The sequence below is a fragment of the Nilaparvata lugens genome, chromosome 11, assembly GCF_014356525.2.
Source record: "Nilaparvata lugens isolate BPH chromosome 11, ASM1435652v1, whole genome shotgun sequence".
Lineage (NCBI taxonomy): Eukaryota > Metazoa > Arthropoda > Insecta > Hemiptera > Delphacidae > Nilaparvata > Nilaparvata lugens.
Genome location: NC_052514.1, coordinates 42,764,551 through 42,787,184, shown reverse-complemented (window position 1 = coordinate 42,787,184; position 22,634 = coordinate 42,764,551). Strand labels below are relative to the sequence as shown.

Below are 22,634 nucleotides of genomic sequence, written 5' to 3'. Positions count from 1 at the left end.
TTAAAGTGATCCGAACCTACTATCAATACTATTACAATGCGGCGCTTCCTAACAAGATGGCGGATTTTAGCGTCAGGGTACTAGCCAAGTTTCCGTACTGTATGTATACTGTGGCTGAACTGAATGCTGAAACTGAAAGGAACCGCGACATAAAGGAACTTGGATCGTTGGATCACCGCTCCAGCTGTGTGGCAATACATAACCTCAACTAAAAATTCGTATTTGTAGGTTACCTTCTTCAATCATTTACTTAATCAATTTCACTTCCCTTTGTATTTTGTAGACAACTCCCATCGTAACAGAATGATGCGCTCACATTTCAGTACTCTATTAATGAATTGTAAAACTGCTGTTAGTGTAAAACCGTTTGTTCGAATGAAGACTGCTCAATTACCTATTTCGTGGGAGAGACCTGAACAATTACCTCCACATCATCCAGCCAAGTCTGGAGACTTGAAACAACGTGCAGAAGTTGATTTAACAAGGTTTCCTCATCTATTTTCAGAATCAGAGGAGCTAAAAACGTAAGTACCTTAAAATCTTTTAAAAACTGTAGTAGGCCTACACCGCTACACCTCTACATCCTTTCATAGAATAAAAATAAACATATCAATTATTCAAATATGGCTTATATATGTGATCCCATTATAGAATGGGAATAGAGAATGTAACTCTTTATGTTCTTACTTACAAATAAATTGTTTGATTATTTGAACAGATGAAAACCCTTGGGCTTGTATCAAATTAGACCACCAGTGGGTCGCCAAGTGTTCAAGTGAGTCGCGGGGCATTAATTTTTGTTGTAATAATCACACTAGAGTCGCAAGCCCGGCCACCGGCAATCTAGGTGTCCCAGCGTGCTTTACACACGACCGCCAGTGGTTTCTTTCTGACGTAGCTTACCACAAATTCTGGATAGATGAGAGATTAAACTGAAATCACTTTGTGCACCAAGTTTCCAGGAAACTTTTCACAGTGTTGACTACCTTCTCAAAAACTGAGATATGGGGTGGATCGGAATAGTCATGTCATGGCCACCGGCAATCTAGGTGTCCCAGCGTGCTTTACACACGACCGCCAGTGGTTTCTTTCTGACGTAGCTTACCACAAATTCTGGATAGATGAGAGATTAAACTGAAATCACTTTGTGCACCAAGTTTCCAGGAAACTTTTCACAGTGTTGACTACCTTCTCAAAAACTGAGATATGGGGTGGATCGGAATAGTCTTGTCATGGCCTAGTATTCACTGTTTTACAGGTCCATATCATTTATGACCTACTTCTATGGGGTCACGCATCAACTGTTCACGATGTGCTGCTACTGCAGAAGTGCTCCAGATAATGCGATGACTAGATAACACGAAGAACTTACTTCTGTAGAAGGAGAATCCTTTTACAGCTACCCGCAAGGCACCATAGTTTTATTCATAGCTTAATTTAAATGACTATGAAACAGCCCATGGTAGGTTGAAATTAAGTACCTAGTCGGCAGGTACTTGTCGCTTCAGTTTTCGCATCAAAAACGTCACCCTGGCCAGTCGATTGCACAGCATACCAATATGTCGTTTTCACGTTAGAGTGGGTCCATCACAAAACCCAAGAGTTTGACCTCCGCCTCACCACGAGCCTGCATACCACGCTTTAAGGTGCACAACGGGTTCTGTGTTTTCCCCTCATTCAGATACAGTTTGTTTGATTTAAACCACTGGCTAGCTTATTTAAACCACTGGCTAGCTTATTTAAACCACTGGCAAGCCTCTTCTACAAGTAGATTTGACTAGGCAACATGAGTTTGGGGGTCCTCATCCTGGGCCAGTAGAGTGGTGTCGTCAGCAAACAATAAGGCTCTTCTATGCACACTGAAGTCGTTGATGAATACAAGGAACAACAGAGGACCAAGAATCGATCCTTGCGGTACTCCATAGATCACCTACCTTGACCGTCCAGGAGACCAGGGCACCTAGGATAAATGAAACAAATTGAATAACTGCATTTATTAAGGACGGAGTTAGGACTCTAGGTCCTCTCTGTCACACAGAAATGACCGGTGACAATGATAGAATGGGAAAAAGAATACGCCACACAACCTTTGAAATGAACGATGACAGTTAAAATGAACAATTATCGATAATTACAGCATTTAATTGGGATTTTCGTTCAATAATAATCAACCTACTTATTGATTTTTTTAATTTAAATTATTAAATCTTGTTTATTCTATTTCAGAGCCAATAATCACAAACAATATTACGGCTGATCAAATCGAATCTCGTTTATTGTCATAAAACATCCTATGTTGAGACAAACAGTTATTCATTAATAAATTACAAAGTTGAGGAAAACTCAACTATCAAACTCAAACAAGAGCTTTGTTTGTGATTGAAATTATTAATTCTGGTTCATTTTATTTCAGAGCCGATGAAAATGTGAAACGCATTTTTAGCTTGAGATTTCAAAAACAGCGAGTCCAAAACCAAATCCTGAAACATGACCTTGCCGATAAGGTCAGAAGTCACAAGCTGGACTATACTTCCCGTGAGGTGAAAAGTAAGTGCCTAATATCCTTCAATATTGGTTATTCTGTTCAAGATTGAATACGATAATTATGTATCAATTTAAACTGTTTCGGGACCAACCTGCAACGGGCCACTAATTAGGCCAAGGTATGCCTACAGTGATGCCGAACTAAACTGTTCAACCTCCCACTTGTTTCAGTTTCTTATAAAATGTTCGAAATAGGAACGTGATAAACTGAGATTGTGATTATCCTTTCCATGAATTTTACTATAACTTGTTTGATATACCACGTTAACCTGTTCCTAATATAAGTTACACCTGGTTCAAACCTAATATAAGGTTTGCTCCCCACTATAGGCTACTAGGTTTGAATGTGTGAATTGATTGAACAACTTTCAAATATATTTTTCCTACAGTTACGTTGAAAAGTGGCCATTGCTGCACTGATTACAGAACGCAAAGAATCACTTTTCCGCTCTAGTGCGGGAAAAATTTTTCTGCACTCCAGATTTGCAACATGGCAACGCAAAATACTTAGTAGGTTATATGGAGCAACAGTGCAGCAAAATCAAAATGAAGTTGGTAACAGTGACTGCTGTGGCTGCTATAGTGAGCAGAGGTGCAACCAAGCACAACGCGCTAATTATTAATCATTATATATTATAACCAAGGACAACGAGGACTTTAGGATTTTAGGATTAAGGTTTTTATCAATAATAAAATTACACAGAAAAACATTTGATGCATTTCAGTCAATTTTACCCATAGTTACCCACTTTTCATATTCAATGGTAACTATAGGAAAAAACTTAATGTGAAATACGTGCGCAAAGTTCTTCTGCTGCACTCAAGAAACCATTCCTAACGTAAACGTTTCTTTCGGTGCAGCAAACTGTCACTTTGCGCACTAGTTGCACAAATAACTATTTAAACTTTTTTGAATTTTTTTCTTGACCTTATAAGGTTTTCTCTTGCAGTTGCTCTCCTGACAGGAGCCAAAGGTAATTTGACATATTATGTGACTCCACGCAGAAAACTTTTAAAGATTAAACTTTTAGAGATTTTTTCTCCAATTTTTGTATTGTTGACATCTTTTTGCAGTTGCACTCCTCACCGGCACCTTACGCAACTCCACAAATTACGGGCAAGGTAGAGAATCGGCAAAGCTGTTCTCCTGTCTTTCTCCACTGCCATTATAACGTGAACCTCACTGTACAGAATGTCCCAAGAAAGGTGTAACAGCCGAAGACCATAGATTCTACATTTAGTCGTTTTCCTTTAGGTCTACTTCTAAATATAAATATAAATTGAAATTCAAGTACCCTTTTTAATTATTTAATAATTTTTATATATGATTATTCATTTTATCTATTCTCCAATCACTTGATAATGGCATTATATAGCAAAACATGTCGTGATTAAATAATTTAAAAAGGTACTCAGATTTCAATTTTTATTTATATTTTACATGTAATTTGCGACAAAAAAGTCCAGTAAAAGTTTCCTTATATCGACCTCAGTTTCAGAGATATATCAATTTTTCCGATTTTATTGAAAAACGTCAATATCTAGAAAGCCATCAGTCGAAATGTAATTCCAAGTATATGGTTCAATTCAATTCTATTCAACTTCTTTATTCCAATATAAAACACCGTACAAAATAAAATAGAATAATCATGGAATAATTATTTCCCCGCATGGACAGCTGATCCGTGCGCGGGGAAATAGTATCTAATCTATACAGGTAACAAAAGTGTAAAAACTACAATCAATAACTTAAGATTAGATAAGAAATAAAATATTGTATCAATTCAAGTTTAGCCTATGTAAAGTATGTTAAATAGTCAGACTGTATCAACGACGATTTACATAGCACAAGTACCCGACTCAGAATACCTCATCTTCTGGTGAGCTATCTGAACTAACGATTTAACAACATTAAATAGAAAGTATAGAGTATAAATGCATAAGATAAATAATAATAATTATAATAAATAAAAGAAACTCAGGTGAGGCATGAAGGGCTTGAAACACAAAATCACAATCCAGCGAGGTTTGTGGATGAATATGTGCCAATTGCTTTGTGTCACCTATATGGCGATTCGAGCAGTGCCGCGGCGGCCACCCGGCCGATTGAGTGGAGCCAAATACATGCTCTCTTTTTGTAGGCCGGCAGCACCAAGCTCTGCATCTATGATGGATTCCAAGGATATGGTTGAAAAGAGGAAGAAATTTCCAATAAGTTTATTATAATTTGTTCATTTGTTTGACGTTTTTGAGCTTTTTATGAGTGTTCAAACTGTTTGGCTTTGAACACGACGAATGCAGTTTTTTGAACGTTTAGCAAATTTCATGTAGAATCTATGGTCTTTTTTGGGACACTCTGTATAGTGATGTCCACGTTATAATGGCAGTGGAGAAAGACAGGAGAACAGCTTTGCCGATTCTCTACCTTGCCATGTAATTTGTGAAGTTGCGTATGGTGGTGGTGGAAGTGCAACTGCAAAAAGATGTCAACAATTCAAAAATTGGAGAAAAAAATAGTTTAATATCTTTGAAAGATTTCCAATCAATTCACATAATCAACCCTTGTAGCCTATAGTGAGCAAACCTTATAATAGGTTTTTTTATAACATCTTTATTGCCCATAAAAACAAATACAAAATAAAAAAAACTTACAAAAGAAATATTCTAGATTATAATATTATGCTATTTTACAAATAAATTAAAATTACATGGCACCACCCAGCAAGGGCAAAACCCTGACCGCTGAGTGAGAGTATCAGCTGTTTAGACAATATAAAAATTTATTTACTAATAGTCAAAGCTACAAAAATCGAAGTTAACAATAAATTACTAATAATTATAATATTTGACTGATGTCGAAGAAAAATTTTTGTATCACCCACTTATTTATCTGTTCCATCCTCTGTCTACCCCTATTAGAAAAATATTCTGACAATGCATTTGGCATGATATTATTATTTTTGAGCTAAGATACCCCAATTGTCTTCGCACTATTGTCAAATCTGAATAGTTGATATTATAAATGTTATGAGATGTAACTCTCAGGTTATACATAGAAACGTTATTATTCACTGTAAATTCATCCTTCCTCATCCATGCATAATAGAGAAGTTTCTTTATATAAATTTGACGTACTGTCATCACTTTAAATTCGGCAAATGTTTCACTACTAGAAAAAGCCCTTGGCTTATTAAGAATTGCTTTTATTATCATTTTTTGAAATGTAAAAATTTTATTCATGAAAACCTGGTTTGAACCAGGTGTAACTTTATAATGGCAGTGGAGAAAGACAGGAGAACAGCTTTGCCGATTCTCTACCTTTCCCGTAATTTGTGGAGTTGCTTATTGTGTAGTATTTCAACTTTTTTGTCTTTAACTTTTGAATTGTCGACGTTATTTTTCTCATTTTTTCTCCAACTTTTGACGTTTTCTGTTGCAGTTGCTCTCCTGACAGGTGCCATACGTAATTTGACATACTATGTCGCTCCACGCAGACGCAAATCGATCCCTGCCGAAGTGAGAATCAATCTGAAAGAGATGATCGACATGAGAAAGAAACATCTGCGACTTTTACGTCAGGCCGACTACAAACTGTTCGAATGGATCCTAGATGAACTGGACTTGGAGTTCAAACCTACACCCAGACCGTGAGTTCATTCATTCATTCATTCATTCAGTCAGTCATTCATTCAGTCTTTCATTCATTCAGTCAGTCAGTCATTCATTCATTCATTAATCCGTTCATTCATTCATTAATTCCTTCATTCAATCATTAATTAATTCATTTATTTATTGATCTACAACAATATGGGAGCATTCGGGAGAATCCCAAACATTGCTCCCCAATCGAGAGAATTACAATACAAAGAAATTGAATTGATTGGAGGAATGAATAAGAAAATGAAGAAAAAGTACTGCCCTATGTTGGTAAAAACGTTTTAAATATAATATAAGAAAAATCGGTGATTAATAATGAGGCGAATGGTAACGAAACTAAGAATTGAAAGAAGTTACATAGTAGAAAAAGATAGCTTTAGAAGTAAAATTGATAAAAACATGAAGTAGGCCTAACCTTCTTATTAAAAACTTTTCAACAACTAGTTTCAGCTTACTTTGGCCATTTCATGTTTAAATGCAAAAATAAACATGATTATGCTAAAAAATGGCCAAAGTAGGCCAAAACTAGTTGTTGAAATGTTTTAAATAAGAAGGGTACTACATGTTTTTATATTGTTTTTATCAATTTTAATAAAGAAGCCCTTACAAGTGGAGTAATTTTGGCATTAGAAGATATCCCATGGTATAGGTCGTTTATGTTCCAAATTTCAAGCCGATTACTGTCGACAACTGTCTATTATTACTATTTTGTTGGGGTGAGAGTGTAAGAACGCACAGTATTGGAGACTACCAGTGTCACTTAGCTTCACGAAAAAGAACTACTAAGACTATCGGCTTGAGTTTACTGTGAAATTTGGAACATAAAAAACCCTATACCAGTGGTTCTCAAACTTTTCACTTTTAGCCCCCCTGCATAATTCAGCTGTAAGCCGGGCTCCCCTACATATAACAACAAATTCTATACAAATAATTTATTCAGGTACTATAGCTACATACTATAGTACATAGTTGTTACTTTTGTTTCTCACAGCAATTAACAATAAAAAAAAGCTTCAGTGTGAAGGATGAGCTTGTTTTTTCGCACAGAGTTTGTTGAAAAGAGGTGTCAGCTCTGATTACGCTACTCTAAGTTCCTGGGTCACATCCAGTCTTGATGTTAATTTACTTTTCATGGCAACTAGAGAAGAAAACCCAGTTTCACACGAATGAGTTGTCGCAAATGGAGTCGATATCTTCAATGCCTTTTCACTCAAAATTGGGTGTTCCTTTTGCACACCAATCCAGAAGGATGTGAGAGAATATTCTTCCAACTCCATTTTAAGCGCATAGTCACCTTGGAGATCAATGAGGTTTTCATTTTCTATCATGTTGAGGGAGCACTCATTGATTGAGAATTTGAATTGGTTTTGAATTCATGCCAAACCATTCAAGTTCTCATTAAAATATTTTTAAGTAGAATTTTAGAAGTAGAAAGATTGCTTATTGTAATTATTTTAGAAGTAAATTTAAATAATTTTCCAACCAAGCTTTGCGCCCCCCTGAGCATTCATCGCGCCCCCTTTGGGGGTTGCACCCCACACTTTGAGAACCACTGCCCTATACCATGGGTTATCTTCTCATGCTATCTTTTCTGTATGGTTACACTTACTATGCCACTTTATGTTATGATGCTGAGGTTTAGCTTAGGAAGTAGGTGTCTACATTGCATGAAGCTGGATACATGCCTTCTTGAAGTGGCTGGGAGTCATATAAAAATAAAAATCAATCAACATTCTTGAAACGAAGTGGATCTCTGAATAAATCACATCTTAATTGAATTCATTATTTTCTTTAGAAGAGAATTATTTATTGGAAAAAATGAACTGAAGCTGCGTTCACACCAAAGTTATTAACAAAATGTTCATTTTTCTGACCTTTTTGATTCTATTAGATTAAACGGAGCTTGACAAACACATATGCACATCATGAGTATGATAAGTTATGTTCAATCTAATAGAATCTATAAGCACGGAAAAATGAACATTTTGTAATAAATTTTGTGAAAACGCAGCTTCAACATGCTCTTTCTCCATGTGTCTACTTTGATTATTTCTATTTTGAGGAATACTTTATTGATTTTGTAAGTAACACTTCCATTTTTCCAGTATTGAGCGAGTGGAGCGTAAACAGTCCATGCGAAAACTGACGGACCAATATTGTGAAAAAGTTCGGGATGATAAGTTGGCTGAATTGAGGGCACAGTTTGAAGCCAAACAGGTGAGAAAAAATTATATTTTTTTGACAAGTTTGAGTTTTGTGTCAAATTTTAAAACTGATCTCTTTTATTCAATTTTATCCCTAATAGCTAGAGGGATAAAAATATATGTATACTGCTCTTATTGGAATTGTATTTTGAAATGAATAAATTGAAATTGAAGCTCACTTGTCAATCATGCTATACAATTTATCCATGCTGTGATACATTTATTGTATTTGGTTTGTTCACTCCAAAATCAACTTCAAACTGTAATTGAAAATCTTTATTCGATGTTGTCTCAGTCTTATCCAATATTCTATACCCAAATCAAATCCAAGCATTTTTGAAGAAACACAGTTTTATCTTTGTCACATCAACATATACAGGGTGTTTCAGAAGTAGTGTCGAGAATTTTGGGGTATTGTACCTGGATGCTAGGAGACTACAAATGTCATATTTGAAGTGTCCAAAACTCAGCGGTTATCCTTATAGCTGCCATTTTGTTTTTTTCACTTAAAAATTTTTATCTCAAGAACGAAATGTTGTATTGATCTGAAATTTGGCATGAATATTTATGCTATAAAGACTCAACTATAAAAAATAAAAAAAAAATTTTTTCTTTGAAATTTTTCAAAATGGCGGCCATTTTAAATTTTTGATGGCGAATATCTCGAAAACCGTCCATTTTACAGAAAATTTACAAGAGACAAAAACGTTAGCAAATTTTTTCACGATTCCAATGATACCTAATTTATTAAGATTGGTCGAAGAATAACAGAGAAATTAATTTTTTTCGTACTGCATGAATGACCACTTTTCACCATTTAAAGATCAATATTAATTTTTTAATTCCAGATGTATTTAAGATGAAGCTTTGAAACTCGGTATGGCTCCATATGGGCAAACAGATGATTTTACAATGGTTTTCAGATGATAATGTTTGTCTTGTAAAAGTATTGTTGTTTCATTAAAAGTAAAGAACCAGATGTAGTGCTTCCTATTTCTTAGTCTCACGTTTCCTAGGTCTTATTTCTATCTTAAATTCCCAGTTTCAATATTTTCTTACGTTGCTTCTACACAAATATTTAATTATTGTAATGGAATTTAGTTCGCTGGAGTACACCGATATTCACTTCATGTATGGAGCAGCTCTTGACAATGCGACCGAAGCAAGAAGAATGTATGCAGCTGCATTTCCAAACCGCCGTCTCCCTTCCGACAAGGTGTTCACAAGAACTCACAATCGGCTGAGAGAAGTTGGTTCATTTGAACGGAACAGGGTAATTGCTGGTAGGCCTCGAGCAGTTCGAAATGTTGCTTTTGAAGAGAAGTATTGCAGAAATTCGATTTCAATCCTAGAACGAGTACGAGAGCAGTTGCAAAGCAAATCAATTCAAGTGCTTCTTCTGTGTGGCGTGTACTAAACAAGGAAAGACTTCACCCCTTCCGCTTTCAAAAAGTTCACTCATTGGTTGAACGCGACTATGAGCCAAGAGTAAACTGTGTCCGTTGGTTTCTTCAGCAAGACATTATCCAACCAATTTTCTAGAAAATGTGTTATTTACCGATGAGTCCAGCTTTACAAGAGAAGGAATCTTCAACTCTCGCAACAGTCACGTCTGGGCCTTAGACAATCCTCATGAGGTCAAAGTGCGTGGTTATCAGCATAGATTTTCGCTGAATGTTTGGACGGGTATCTTAGGTAATGGCGTGATTGGACCATACATTCTTCCTAATCGTCTGAATTCTCCCACGTACATTACTTTTTTAAGAGACATACTACCAGAACTTTTGGAAGATGTGCCTCTTGAGTAGTATAAAAAGGGCGACTCTGGCACACAAGTGTGCCAGAATCGCCCTTCACCTCAAGGTCATCCAGGTCAACCACCCCCAACCTCAAGGTCATCCAGGTCAACCACCTTAACCTCAAGGTCATCAAGGTCAACCACACCCACCTCAAGGTCATCTAGGTCAACCACACCCACCTCAAGGTCATCTAGGTCAACCACACCCACCTCAAGGTCATCTAGGTCAACCACCTTAACCTCAAGGTCATCCAGGTCAACCACCTTAACCTCAAGGTCATCTAGGTCAACCACACCCACCTCAAGGTCATCTAGGTCAACCAAACCCACCTCAAGGTCATCTAGGTCAACCACACCCACCTCAAGGTCATCTAGGTCAACCACCTTAACCTCAAGGTCATCCAGGTCAACCACCTTAACCTCAAGGTCATCCAGGTCAACCACCCTAACCTCAAGGCAAAAAAAAAAAATTAAAAAAAAAAATAAAAAAAAATAAAAAATAAAAAAAAACAGATATAATATTTGGTTTCAACATGATGGTGCCCCTGCTCATTTCGGAAATGTTGTTACGGACTTTCTGAACATGACCTATCGTCAGCGGTGGATTGGGCGGGGTGGACCAGTACCGTGGCCCGCACGTTCACCTGACCTCAACCCTTTAGATTTTTTTTTCTGGGGCCATATGAAAGACCTTGTTTACAGCACGCCAGTAGAAAACGAAGAAGACCTTGTGGCAAGAGTGTTTGCTGCAGCAGGTGCCATTCAAGATGATGAAAATGCTTTTATAGCAGTTCGACGGTCCATGATTGGAAGGTGCAGACTGTGTAATCAAGTTGAAGACGGCATTTTGAGCAATGCTGCATTAGTATCAGTGAACCGATTTGAGTGAAATTAATATTTTTCAATGTAAAATAAAATTTGGAGGAAAGTTATTCTTGTATATTTCTGTAATAAGAACGGTTTTCATGAAATTATAAAAAAAATTAATATTGATCTTTAAATGGTGAAAAGTGGTCATGCATGCAGTACGAAAAAATTAATTTCTCCGTTATTCTTCGACCAATCCTAATAAATTAGGTATCATTGGAATCGTGAAAAAATTTGCTAACTTTTTTGTCTCTTTGTAAATTTTCTTTAAAATGGACGGTTTTCGATATTTCGCCATCAAAATTTAAAATGGCCGCCATTTTAAAAATTTCAACGAAAAATTTTTTTTTTTATTTTTTATAGTTGAGTCTTTATAGCATAAATATTCATGCCAAATTTCAGATCAATACAACATTTCGTTCTTGAGATAAAAATTTTTAAGTGAAAAAAACAAAATGGCAGCTATAAGGATAACCGCTGAGTTTTCGACACTTCAAATATGACATTTGTAGTCTCCTAGCATCCAGGTACAATACCCTAAAATTCTCGACACTACTTCTGAAACACCCTGTATAAGAGTTATTAGGCATTAGCATAAATAAAAAGATAGAATAATAATAAAATATGATTGGTTATTTCAGACAAGAATGAACAGTTAGTGCCGGTTGCACAAAAGCTGGTTAAAATTTAACCGTTTTTTTGACCGAACGAAGTTAGGTCTATGTTTTAACTCGGATTTTCTTTCGTCTGTCTGTATGTATGTAACGCATTTTTGGCCAAACGCGTTCATAGAATTCTATGAGATTTAGCAGGAATATTCATCTTTTAACTGCGCGTCGATGTATACACAATGTCTTTTGAAATTTTGCATTTCAAGGGTAATATGGAAGGAAAAGGAATTTCCTACATACTCCGATATCACTATACAGGATGTTTCAGAAGTAGTGTCGAGAATTTTAGGGTATTGTACCTGGATGCTAGGAGACTACAAATGTCATATTTGAAATGTCCAAAACTCAGCGGTTATCCTTATAGCTGCCATTTTGTTTTTTTCACTTAAAAATTTTTATCTCAAGAACGAAATGTTGTATTGATCTGAAATTTGGCATGAATATTTATGCTATAAAGACTCAACTATAAAAATAAACAATTTTTTTCGTTGAAATTTTTCAAAATGGCGGCCATTTTAAATTTTTGATGGCGAATATCTCGAAAACCGTTCATTTTACAGAAAATTTACAAGAGACAAAAAAGTTAGCAAATTTTTTTACGATTCCAATGATACCTAATTTATTAAGATTGGTCGAAGAATAACAGAGAAATTAATTTTTTTCGTACTGCATGCATGACCACTTTTCACCATTTAAAGATCAATATTAATTTTTTTTATAATTTCATGAAAACCGTTCTTATTACAGAAATATACAAGAATAACTTTCCTCCAAATTTTATTTTACATTGAAAAATATTAATTTCACTCAAATCGGTTCACTGATACTAATGCAGCAATTGCTCAAAATGCCGTCCTTCAACTTGATTACACAGTCTGCGCCTTTCAATCATGGACCTTCGAACTGCTATAAAAGCATTTTCATCATCTTGAATGGCACCTGCTGCAGCAACCACTCTTGCCACAAGGTCTTCTCCGTTTTCTACTGGCGTGCTGTAAACAAGGTCTTTCATATGGCCCCAGAAAAAAAATCTAAAGGGTTGAGGTCAGGTGAACGTGCGGGCCACGGTACTGGTCCACCCCGCCCAATCCACCGCTGACGATAGGTCATGTTCAGAAAGTCCGTAACACATTTCCGAAATGAGCAGGGGCACCATCATGTTGAAACCAAATTATATCTGTTTGCAAGAGGCACATCTTCCAAAAGTTCTGGTAGTATGTCTCTTAAAAAGTAATGTACGTGGGAGAATTCAGACGATTAGGAAGAATGTATGGTCCAATCACGCGATTACCTAAGATACCCATCCAAACATTCAGCGAAAATCTATGCTGATAACCACGCACTTTGACCTCATGAGGATTGTCTAAGGCCCAGACGTGACTGTTGCGAGAGTTGAAGATTCCTTCTCTTGTAAAGCTGGACTCATCGGTAAATAACACATTTTCTAGAAAATTTGGTTGGATAATGTCTTGCTGAAGAAACCAACGGGCACAGTTTACTCTTGGCTCATAGTCGCGTTCAACCAATGAGTGAACTTTTTGAAAGCGGAAGGGGTGAAGTCTTTCCTTGTTTAGTACACGCCACACAGAAGAAGCACTTGAATTGATTTGCTTTGCAACTGCTCTCGTGCTCGTTCTAGGATTGAAATCGAATTTCTGCAATACTTCCTCTTCAAAAGCAACATTTCGAACTGCTCGAGGCCTACCAGCAATTACCCTGTTCCGTTCAAATGAACCAACTTCTCTCAGCCGATTGTGAGTTCTTGTGAACACCTTGTCGGAAGGGAGACGGCGGTTTGGATATGCAGCTGCATACATTCTTCTTGCTTCGGTCGCATTGAAATAAATAATTGAAATTGAAGCTCACTTGTCAATCATGCTATACAATTTATCCATGCTGTGATACATTTATTGTATTTGTTTTTTTCACTCCAAAATCAACTTCAAACTGCAATTGAAAATCTTTATTCGATGTTGTCTCAGTCTTATCCAATATTCTATACCCAAATCAAATCCAAGCATTTTCGAAGAAACACAGTTTTATTTTTGTCACATCAACATATATAAGAGTTATTAGGCATTAGCATAAATAAAAAGATAGAATAATAATAATAAAATATGATTGGTTATTTCAGACAAGAATGAACAGTTAGTGCCGGTTGCACAAAAGCTGGTTAAACTTTAACCGTTTTTTTTGACCGAACGAAGTTAGGTCTATGTTTTACTCGGATTTTCTTTCGTCTGTCTGTAACGCATTTTTGGCCAAACGCGTTCATAGAATTTTAAAAATTAGGAATATTCATTTTTTAACTGCGCGTCGATGTATACACAATGTCTTTTGAAATTTTGCATTTCAAGGGTAATATGGAAGGAAAAGGAATTTCCTACATACTCCGATATCACTATATATAATATTATCATCTACTTTGAAGAGAGGATTAATCAGACTATAGAATGATCAATCAGCTGAGAGTAGATTATTCACTGCATGCATTACACAGATGTCTGGAGTTGACGGTGAACAAGTGACACCAGATTATGTGGATGAGAAAAATGCGTGAGGTCTACTGTTCACAGAACTACTAGTTAATTAATTCTACGTGAACCAATCAGAGAAGCCGTCTTTTCAAAAACGCCTTCTCTGATTGGTTCTCGTGAAGTTAATCACGGTTAAAATTTAACCGGATTTTGTGCAACCGGGCCTTAGTATTGCATCATGTATACCGGTATCAGCTATCCTCTATAGAAGGCAGTGACAAGGAAGATAATCGGCGACGCTGTTCACCATCATAAAGTGGACCTCACTGTAGTGTTTAGTTTTATTTTGTGTGTTGTAAATTCATAAATTAAAGACGATAAAATTTTGTGATTTTTTCAGATTCCGTTCCTAGAAGAGAAACTCGCAAAGCTGCAATGGATAAAGGAGAACGAATCAAAATACAAACTGCCTGAATCAGTCACTGATGATGACATAGAAAATACTAGAAAAAGACTGGAAGAGCTCAAGATGAAGAGAGAAGAAAAAGAAACTAAAATAGAGAGTAGTAATTGAGGTGCGACAATTATCCATATTTATCCAGTAATAATTGTACTTTATAATGTAACAATGAATGTATGTTCACACTTCACAAAAGTGAGTTATGAGAACATTGGTAATATGCTTTCGTATCCATATCCTGTTGTGCATACAAGTTGGTAATAAATTATATTCATTGAAAAACAAAGCATTTCTTGATTGTAAACCTATTAAACATTTATTCAGTACTAGCCGTCAGGCTCGCTTCGCTCGCCATATCCGTCTAGCCAGGGGGCTCCGCCCCCTGGACCCCCGACTGGATCGTCCAAGAATGAGTTCAGCCGGCTCGCTTCGCTCGCCTGCATTTTTCATTTGAGCATTTTTATCATATGTTAGGACAATATCAGTCGGGGGTCCAGAAACGTCTGGCTAAACGGATATGGCGAGCGAAGCGAGCCTGACGGCTAGTAATATAATATTCCCAGGATTGAAGTAGCAGTGCCCAATCAATTTTTCCGCGATAAATGCATTTAAATCTTCAACTTGGTGCCAACCTAACAAAGTCAACTCAACTTAATGCCAACCTGACAAAATTATTAATTTAGTTGCCAGTTAACAACTGTTTCGAAGAGGTATTCTATCTAGATTATAGTTCTATAGTAACATATGATATGGAAATTTCAATTATAATTAAGAGATTGGGAGAAGAAGAATATACATGCTAAAAGACGAACTTTAAACCCTTAAAAACCACCCTTAGAGTTAAAATATCGCCAAAAGATTTCTTAGTGCGCCTCTAAAGGGCCAACTGAACATACCTACCAAATTTGAACGTTTTTGGTCCGGTAGATTTTTAGTTATGCGAGTGAGTGAGTGAGTGAGTGCCATTTCGCTTTTATATATATAGAAGAAGAAGAAGATAGAAGAAACAGGCTACCAATTTTTCAACTTGAAACAATGGTAGAACTTCAATGAAGTAATGCAGTTTTATTTGTATAATTTAAGAAAAAAATTAGCAGTCTTCCTATAGAAATAGTCTTCCTAGAGAAATCTAGTAATAATCATAAATTTACTCTAGTACAAATGTGATTCCAATCATATCCTTGGAATTAGGTTTTGAATGATAGTTTCCTAGTTATTCTCGTTTTTCAAAATATTGTGAAATCGACAGGCCCCGGGCTTGGGTGACTGGCGCCCTGGAGAAATGGTCTACTGGCGCCCCTTTATTACTAAAATGTAGAAGCAAACAATGTATGTTACTTAGAAAGAAATATTAAAAATAATAAAATTGTTAAATTAAACAATTTAAAAAGGGTAATTGGATTTTTATTTTTTATTTCTATTCAAGAGTAGGTAGCCCTAACGAAAAAAGATGTAAGTTACTTATTATTACTTACAAAGTACATAAATAACAAAAACATAATTATTATTATTTGTTATTATGAATGTAATTTATGAATAACATATATACACATACATAAAATGCAGACATTTATTTTTACATAATTCACACTTCCAGCAAATATTACAGCTAAAAATTATTTTTTCCTACAGTTACGTTGAAAAGTTGCCATTGCTGCACTGATTACAGAACGCAAAGAATCACTTTTCCGCTCTAGTGCGGGAAAAAGTTTTCTGCACTCCAGATTTGCAACATGGCAACGCAAAATAGTTAGTAGGTTATATGGAGCAACAGTGCAGCAAAATCAAAATGAAGTTGGTAACAGTGACTGCTGTGGCTGCTATAGTGAGCAGAGGTGCAACCAAGCACAACGCGCTAATTATTAAGTAGATATTATAATGGAGGACAGCGACAGCACAGTGCCACCACAGCACACACACCACACAGCCGCCTCGCCATTCAAACACACATACATTATTCAGGCAATTTTACCCATAATTACCCACTTTTCATATTCAATGGTAACTGTAGGAAAAACTTAATGTGAAATACGTGCGCAAAGTTCCTCTGCTGCACTGAACAAACCATTCCACCCTCGCCTACGGCTCGGGCGTAAACGTTTCTTTCGGTGCAGCAAACTGTCACTTTGCGCACTAGTTGCACAAATAACTATTCAAGATCTACTTCATACAAAGCTTTTCAAATAGCAGATTTTCTCTAGCCTACAATTTGGCAACTTTGTTTACTACATCAGAAAAGTTTGTGCTTAGGGTAAGTCTTTTCACAACACACTAACATGGTAACATGAGAAAGTTCAATTTGCTGTCTGAAGGAGCAAATCTCTTAAAACTCTTCAGATGATTCTAATTGGAAAATAACTGTCAGTTAGAAAGCTAAAGATACATCAAGCTGTTCCCATAATTTTCAACAACTCTTTACATAAATTTTTATAAATTGTCTGATTGTGCAATTTCTTTTGCTTTCACTGTGACATCTTGCAACTTGTTAGTTCTCACATTGAAATTTATGCAGTAACTCACTTATTGTGCCCTGATCAATAAGTGTACCCATTCTATATTCAAACTATACTACCGTATAGAGAAAAATATATTATTTATTACTCTGTACCCGTATCCATACGTTCAAGGCAATTTTGCTACATTGTTGATACTGTAGAAGGAATTATACTACTGCTGTTAAAAAAGTACTAAATCATTATGAGATTCTAAGGATTCGTGTAGATAGACCCGCATTTTCATTATTCATCATAATGGGGCCAAGGCCCCCCCTGTCCCCCCTAAATGGCGCCCCTGGTATCTACACGTTTCGTGGGACACCATGTATAAATGTAATTATATTATGCTTTCAAATTTAATTGATAAAAGAGATGTACATATTTTTAATTGATCTGTATATTTACGCATGCTTACTCACTTGACTTGAGAAGGACATTGTAGAATTATTGTATTTTTCGAATGTAGTAGGCTACTGCAGTATAATATAATGTCACATGCTTTCAATGCATCATATTATTGAGTTTGCAGTAATACGAGTTTGAGATAATGAGCGTTAAAGTTGAAAACGTTTTTCTAAAAAAAAGACTCAATAGATGAAACAAACAAATAGGCCTATTTGGAAAATAAAAGTTCAGGCGATAGCTAAAAATTTATATTTTCAAGTCTGTTTATGTTGGTTGGTAAAATCCCAAGTCAAGTTCTCAGAACCTTATCGATGTTCACTTGACTCGAGTGTGACTTGCCATAAATGTTTAACTAGTCCCATTCAAGTCAAGTAGCTTAAATTACAATCAAATCTTTAATAAATCAATAAATGAGCATCTATTATGTCAACCAAGAATTAAATAAATGAGCATTCATTATATCAACCAAGAATAAAGGTAAATGAGCATTCATTATGTTAATCAAAAATTGAAGTGAAAAATTCCTGAAATGGTGGACATTCAACATTAGTCTAGCTTCATTTCAACTAGGCCTACTTCTTCATCTAATATGATAAGCTTGTCATGCTTCTCCAGAACATCACTGTGGGTTGCTTACGATTCCCTCCTCAATAAAAACTTTCACGAATACTATAATACTGAAATGGTCAAATATTTTACAACAAAACAAGTTTTTGATATTGAAAGGCTAGAGCTACAAGAATGAGTAAGGTTAATTTGTGACATCTATTATGCCTCCATAATATTGGATCCCGCCTGCGTTGGACAACTTGAAGAATCGATTGAAGATTTACAACTTGTAATAATAAAATTTATTACTGTCTTGTAATAATTCCAAATACGTCAATATGAAAATATGGAGAAGCTTACTGTAGGTAATGATTTCATGTGATAATCTTTGATCACAAATATTAAGAGAGAGATAGAGGCGAGAATAGAGGAGGGAGAAGAGAGTATGGATGATGTGAAAACATTTGTCGAAATTCCAAAATGCAAATTCAATATTTCGCAAAAATGCCGCCAGCTAAATCAATAAACTCAGAGATTCGATCTGCCTGTCATAAGTCATAATTTATTGAAATGCATTCTTTTCTGAATTGATTTTTTTCTTTAGATAGTGTACAAATGTAATATCTGCATGCAAGACATGCTATTTATGTACAGCATACATCTGATGCATATTTTTTCTTTTGAAGAATTGCAATTTTTAGTGTTTGACATTTCAGAAACGATCGAAATTGAAATTCATATTTTGAGTTATTGATTGAAGATGTTGACTCGATATAGTGACATCGAGAAAGATGTTTGCTTAAATTACAATATTTATATAGTTTATATACATACGGTCGTAGGTAGTATGAATAAAGTGAATATAGTGGTGAAATGAATGATGGAAATAGTGGATAAATTTTTGGAGTTGTGCCATTGTATTTTGTCACAGAATTATGTTGATGTTTTGTGATATATTTTGTGTATTGAATTGTGCTTTATTCCACTGTTGAATCATTGTATTTTTCCACAGTTTTCATAAGTTTTGATACATAATTGTCATAGAGAAAAGATAGCGTGTAAGTTGTCTCTAATATCAGTTGTCCAATGTTGATATTATTGTATCCTGAACCAGTTGTCTCTGATATTATGTTTTGTGTATTGAGATGAGGTTTGTTGTAGTAGGCTACTGTTATGTCCCTCTAAGTTCTTCTTATGCTTACAGTATTTCAGTTAAGTAAGCTCATCCAAATCAAGCATTGACTAGAATTTGAAAAAAGTTCAAAAAATCTCTCGAAATCAATTTGAAATGAGTTCAGTCAGTGGAGATCAAGTAAAAACTCCAGTGTATCACTTCATAGTTGAATATTGAATATCTAAAAAATTACCTAATGGGATTTAAAAAAATATGATATGACATTTCCAAACTCTTCAATGTTTCTTTCCATCATGAACTGCTTGATAATAATCACTTTTGAAAAATTAAATTACGACATAGCAGTCTGATTTTTATAAGTAAAAGCTATTAGCTTCTATACTCCATTTGTGAAGCGCTTTCGGACACTAGACCCTTCCTCACATTATTTATAAAATCAAACTGCTATGTCGTAATTAAGTATTCAAAAGTGATTATTTCAAAACTCTTTAGTTTGGTGATAATTTAATCGTTCTTTATTATTACACGGATAGTATTCGCACACGGACAAATCATCCACGCAGAAAGTATATTCATTATTATTATTATTGTTACACAATTATTTTGTGAATATGCTTTTTTGATGAATAAATGATTTTTGTATATTTTGCTGTTCTTTCAGAAGTCGTGATTGATCGTGAATTATTAAGTTTTTGTTGGATAATGATAATTGTGTTTGTATATAAATATTTAAATATATATATATATATATATATATATATATTATATATATATATATTATATATATATATATATATATATATATATATATATATATTCAAGTGTCCCCACACAGGGTAGCCCACGGTAAATAGAAGAAGACGGTAGGTGACACGCGCATGTTTGTGCTAAATTTCCGGTGTAGCTGACGTCATTTTATATCCAATCATCTGTTTTCAACGAATTGAAACAATTTATTGTTTCATAAATTGCCAATAGGTGTTGAAAACCTCGGTTGGTGGCGATGACGCAATCTAGCTGGCTGGCCACTGCGCACACATTTCATGACCACTACCGTTTTCATCTAAATACCGTGGGGTAGCCTATAGGGAACACATATTAGAAATTAGGAAACAATATTGTATTTGCTTTTTGGAATGCATTGATTGTTTAATTATTTTTGAATAAAGAATTGAATTGAATTGAATTGTTTCCAATACCGTTGAGCATGCAAATCACCTTCTGCTAGCAGATATCTTCATGTATACATTTAATAACATTTTTTCTTGTCTTTTACCTAAAATTAGTAGAATTGCAACTTGTAGTGATGTAGTTATTTTCAAAATATTTCCTCTTTTCATAATATTCTAATTTCCAATATCATTTCAATTTTATTAATATTGTAATATTCTTACTCTTTGTATAGGCTACTTGAATATTTATAATGAATCATAATTATTATTATTTGTTTATGGAAGCTTTTTGGGAGAAATCCTGTTTGCTTTAATGTATTAATGAATAAATAAATGATAGTGTGGTTAAATCTGAAACCCTGATTGTGAATCCTCAATAGTTACAATTACTAAACCTATAAATAATTCAAGATCCTCAAAAATAATTTTGAAACAAGAAGGAAGAAAACCAATGGGCCCTGATCACTCAATACAGATATTTTTATCTGATGGACGGATCAGAGGATCGGAATTCGATAATTGCGATGTACGTGTTCCAATCATTTTTTTTTTTTACTTTCCTAGCCCTATTAACCATAGGTAAGGAAAGTATTGCTTTCCGAAAAAAATTAAGGTACCCCAATTTGTGAATTCTATACTTTCAAGCTCCCTGAGTCCAAAAAAGTGGTTTTTGGGTATTATTGATATATATATATATATATATATATATATATATATATATATATATATATATATATAATATATATATATATATATATATATATAATATATATGTGTGTGTGTGTGGTGTGTGTGTGGGTGTGTGTGTGTGTGTGGTGTGTGTTGTGGTGTGTGTGTGTGTGTGTGGTGTGTGTGTGTGGTGTGTGTGTGTGTGTGTTGTGTGTTGGGTGTGTGTGTGTGTGTGTGTGTGTGTGTGTGTGTGTGGTGGTTGTGTGTGTGTTGTGTGTGTGTGTGTGTGTGTTGTGTGTGTGTGTGTGTGGGTGTGTGTGTGTGTGTGTGTATGAGTGTATGTGCGTCTGTGTACACGATATCCATCTCCCAATTGACGGAATGACTTGAAATTTGGAACTTAAGGTCCTTACAATATAAGGATCCGACACGAACAATTTCGATCAAAGTCAATTAAAGATGGCGGCTAAAATGGCGAAAATGTTGTCAAAAACAGGGCTTTTCGCGATTTTCTCGAAAACGGCTCCAACAATTTTGATCAAATTCATACCTAAATTAGTCATTGATAAGCTTTATCAACTGCCATAAGTCCCATATCTGTAAAAATTTCAGGAGCTACGCCTCATCTCTACAAAGTTTGATTATAGATTTCCATATTATCAGGCTTCAGATACAATTTTAACAAAACATTTAAAGTGGAAAGATTGAGCATGAGAATCTCTACAATTAATGTTTAGTAACATTTTCACTCAAAATTGAAAATATATGCTCGAAATTCGAGAAAATGTGATTATTTCAATAATTGCAAACTGTTGATTCTATTAATCATTCACTATGAAGAGATAGCAGACCTCGTGTGTTTCCAGCGTTATTGTCCTGTCACCAGCTGGCTCAGATCTTTGAATTGTGGCTCAGATCTTTGAATAGTAGTGGACTTGAGATGCGCGGGAACACTAGCGTCAGGTGATCAATTTTCATAACGGCAAGGAAAGTTGTGTGAGTGCGCCACACCAGATTTTTTATCTAAGATTTGGAATGTTCGGGAGCTGTGGAACATATTTATAAAGTTGGAATGTGGAGTGCCACAAAAAGTACCTACACACATTTACAGTGAGGTCCCGTTATAATGGCAGTGGAGAAAGATAGCAGAGCAATGTTGCCGAACCTCTGTCCTGTCAATGCCTTCTACAGACGGTAGCTAATATATAGGTTTATTGATGTGATATTAATGTTCATTCTCGTATTAAATATAAAATTATATTTAATTAGGCAAGAAATGATATTTTTCAATAATTTCAAATGAATTTTTAATTAAGATGAAAATTTTGTTAGTTGATTATCAGTTATTCTACATAAAAGACGATCTGGCAACAGAGCAAAGCGAGAAAGAGAAAGCACTATCCGCTTGTGAATGATAGACAAGGATAGCAATACCATTGCTAATCCAGAACGGTAGCCGTTTACCTAGCTCCGCAGTGCAGGCTGGATGCTTGTCTGACTCGGACTAGGCGCTGAGACAGCAAATAATAGC

The 22,634-nt window shown here is 35.2% G+C and overlaps 1 protein-coding gene across 1 annotated transcript; it reads left to right on the top strand.

The window, feature by feature from the left end:
• The first annotated feature begins 113 nt into the window (after window positions 1–113).
• Window positions 114–14,960, top strand: LOC111051518 (28S ribosomal protein S15, mitochondrial). Its single transcript, XM_039438465.1, has 5 exons — window positions 114–524; window positions 2,414–2,547; window positions 5,984–6,191; window positions 8,307–8,418; window positions 14,619–14,960. Exons 1-5 carry the CDS (start codon window positions 304–306, stop codon window positions 14,790–14,792), a joined length of 849 nt encoding a protein of 282 aa, XP_039294399.1. The 5' UTR covers window positions 114–303; the 3' UTR covers window positions 14,793–14,960.
• The last annotated feature ends 7,674 nt before the right edge of the window (window positions 14,961–22,634 follow it).

Coding starts and splice junctions, on each gene's coding strand:
- LOC111051518 (XM_039438465.1), top strand. CDS start 304: ATGATGCGCTCACATTTCAGTACTCTATTAATGAATTGTAAAACTGCT. Junction 525..2,413: donor GAATCAGAGGAGCTAAAAAC/GTAAGTACCTTA, acceptor ATTTTATTTCAG/AGCCGATGAAAATGTGAAAC. Junction 6,192..8,306: donor TTCAAACCTACACCCAGACC/GTGAGTTCATTC, acceptor CCATTTTTCCAG/TATTGAGCGAGTGGAGCGTA.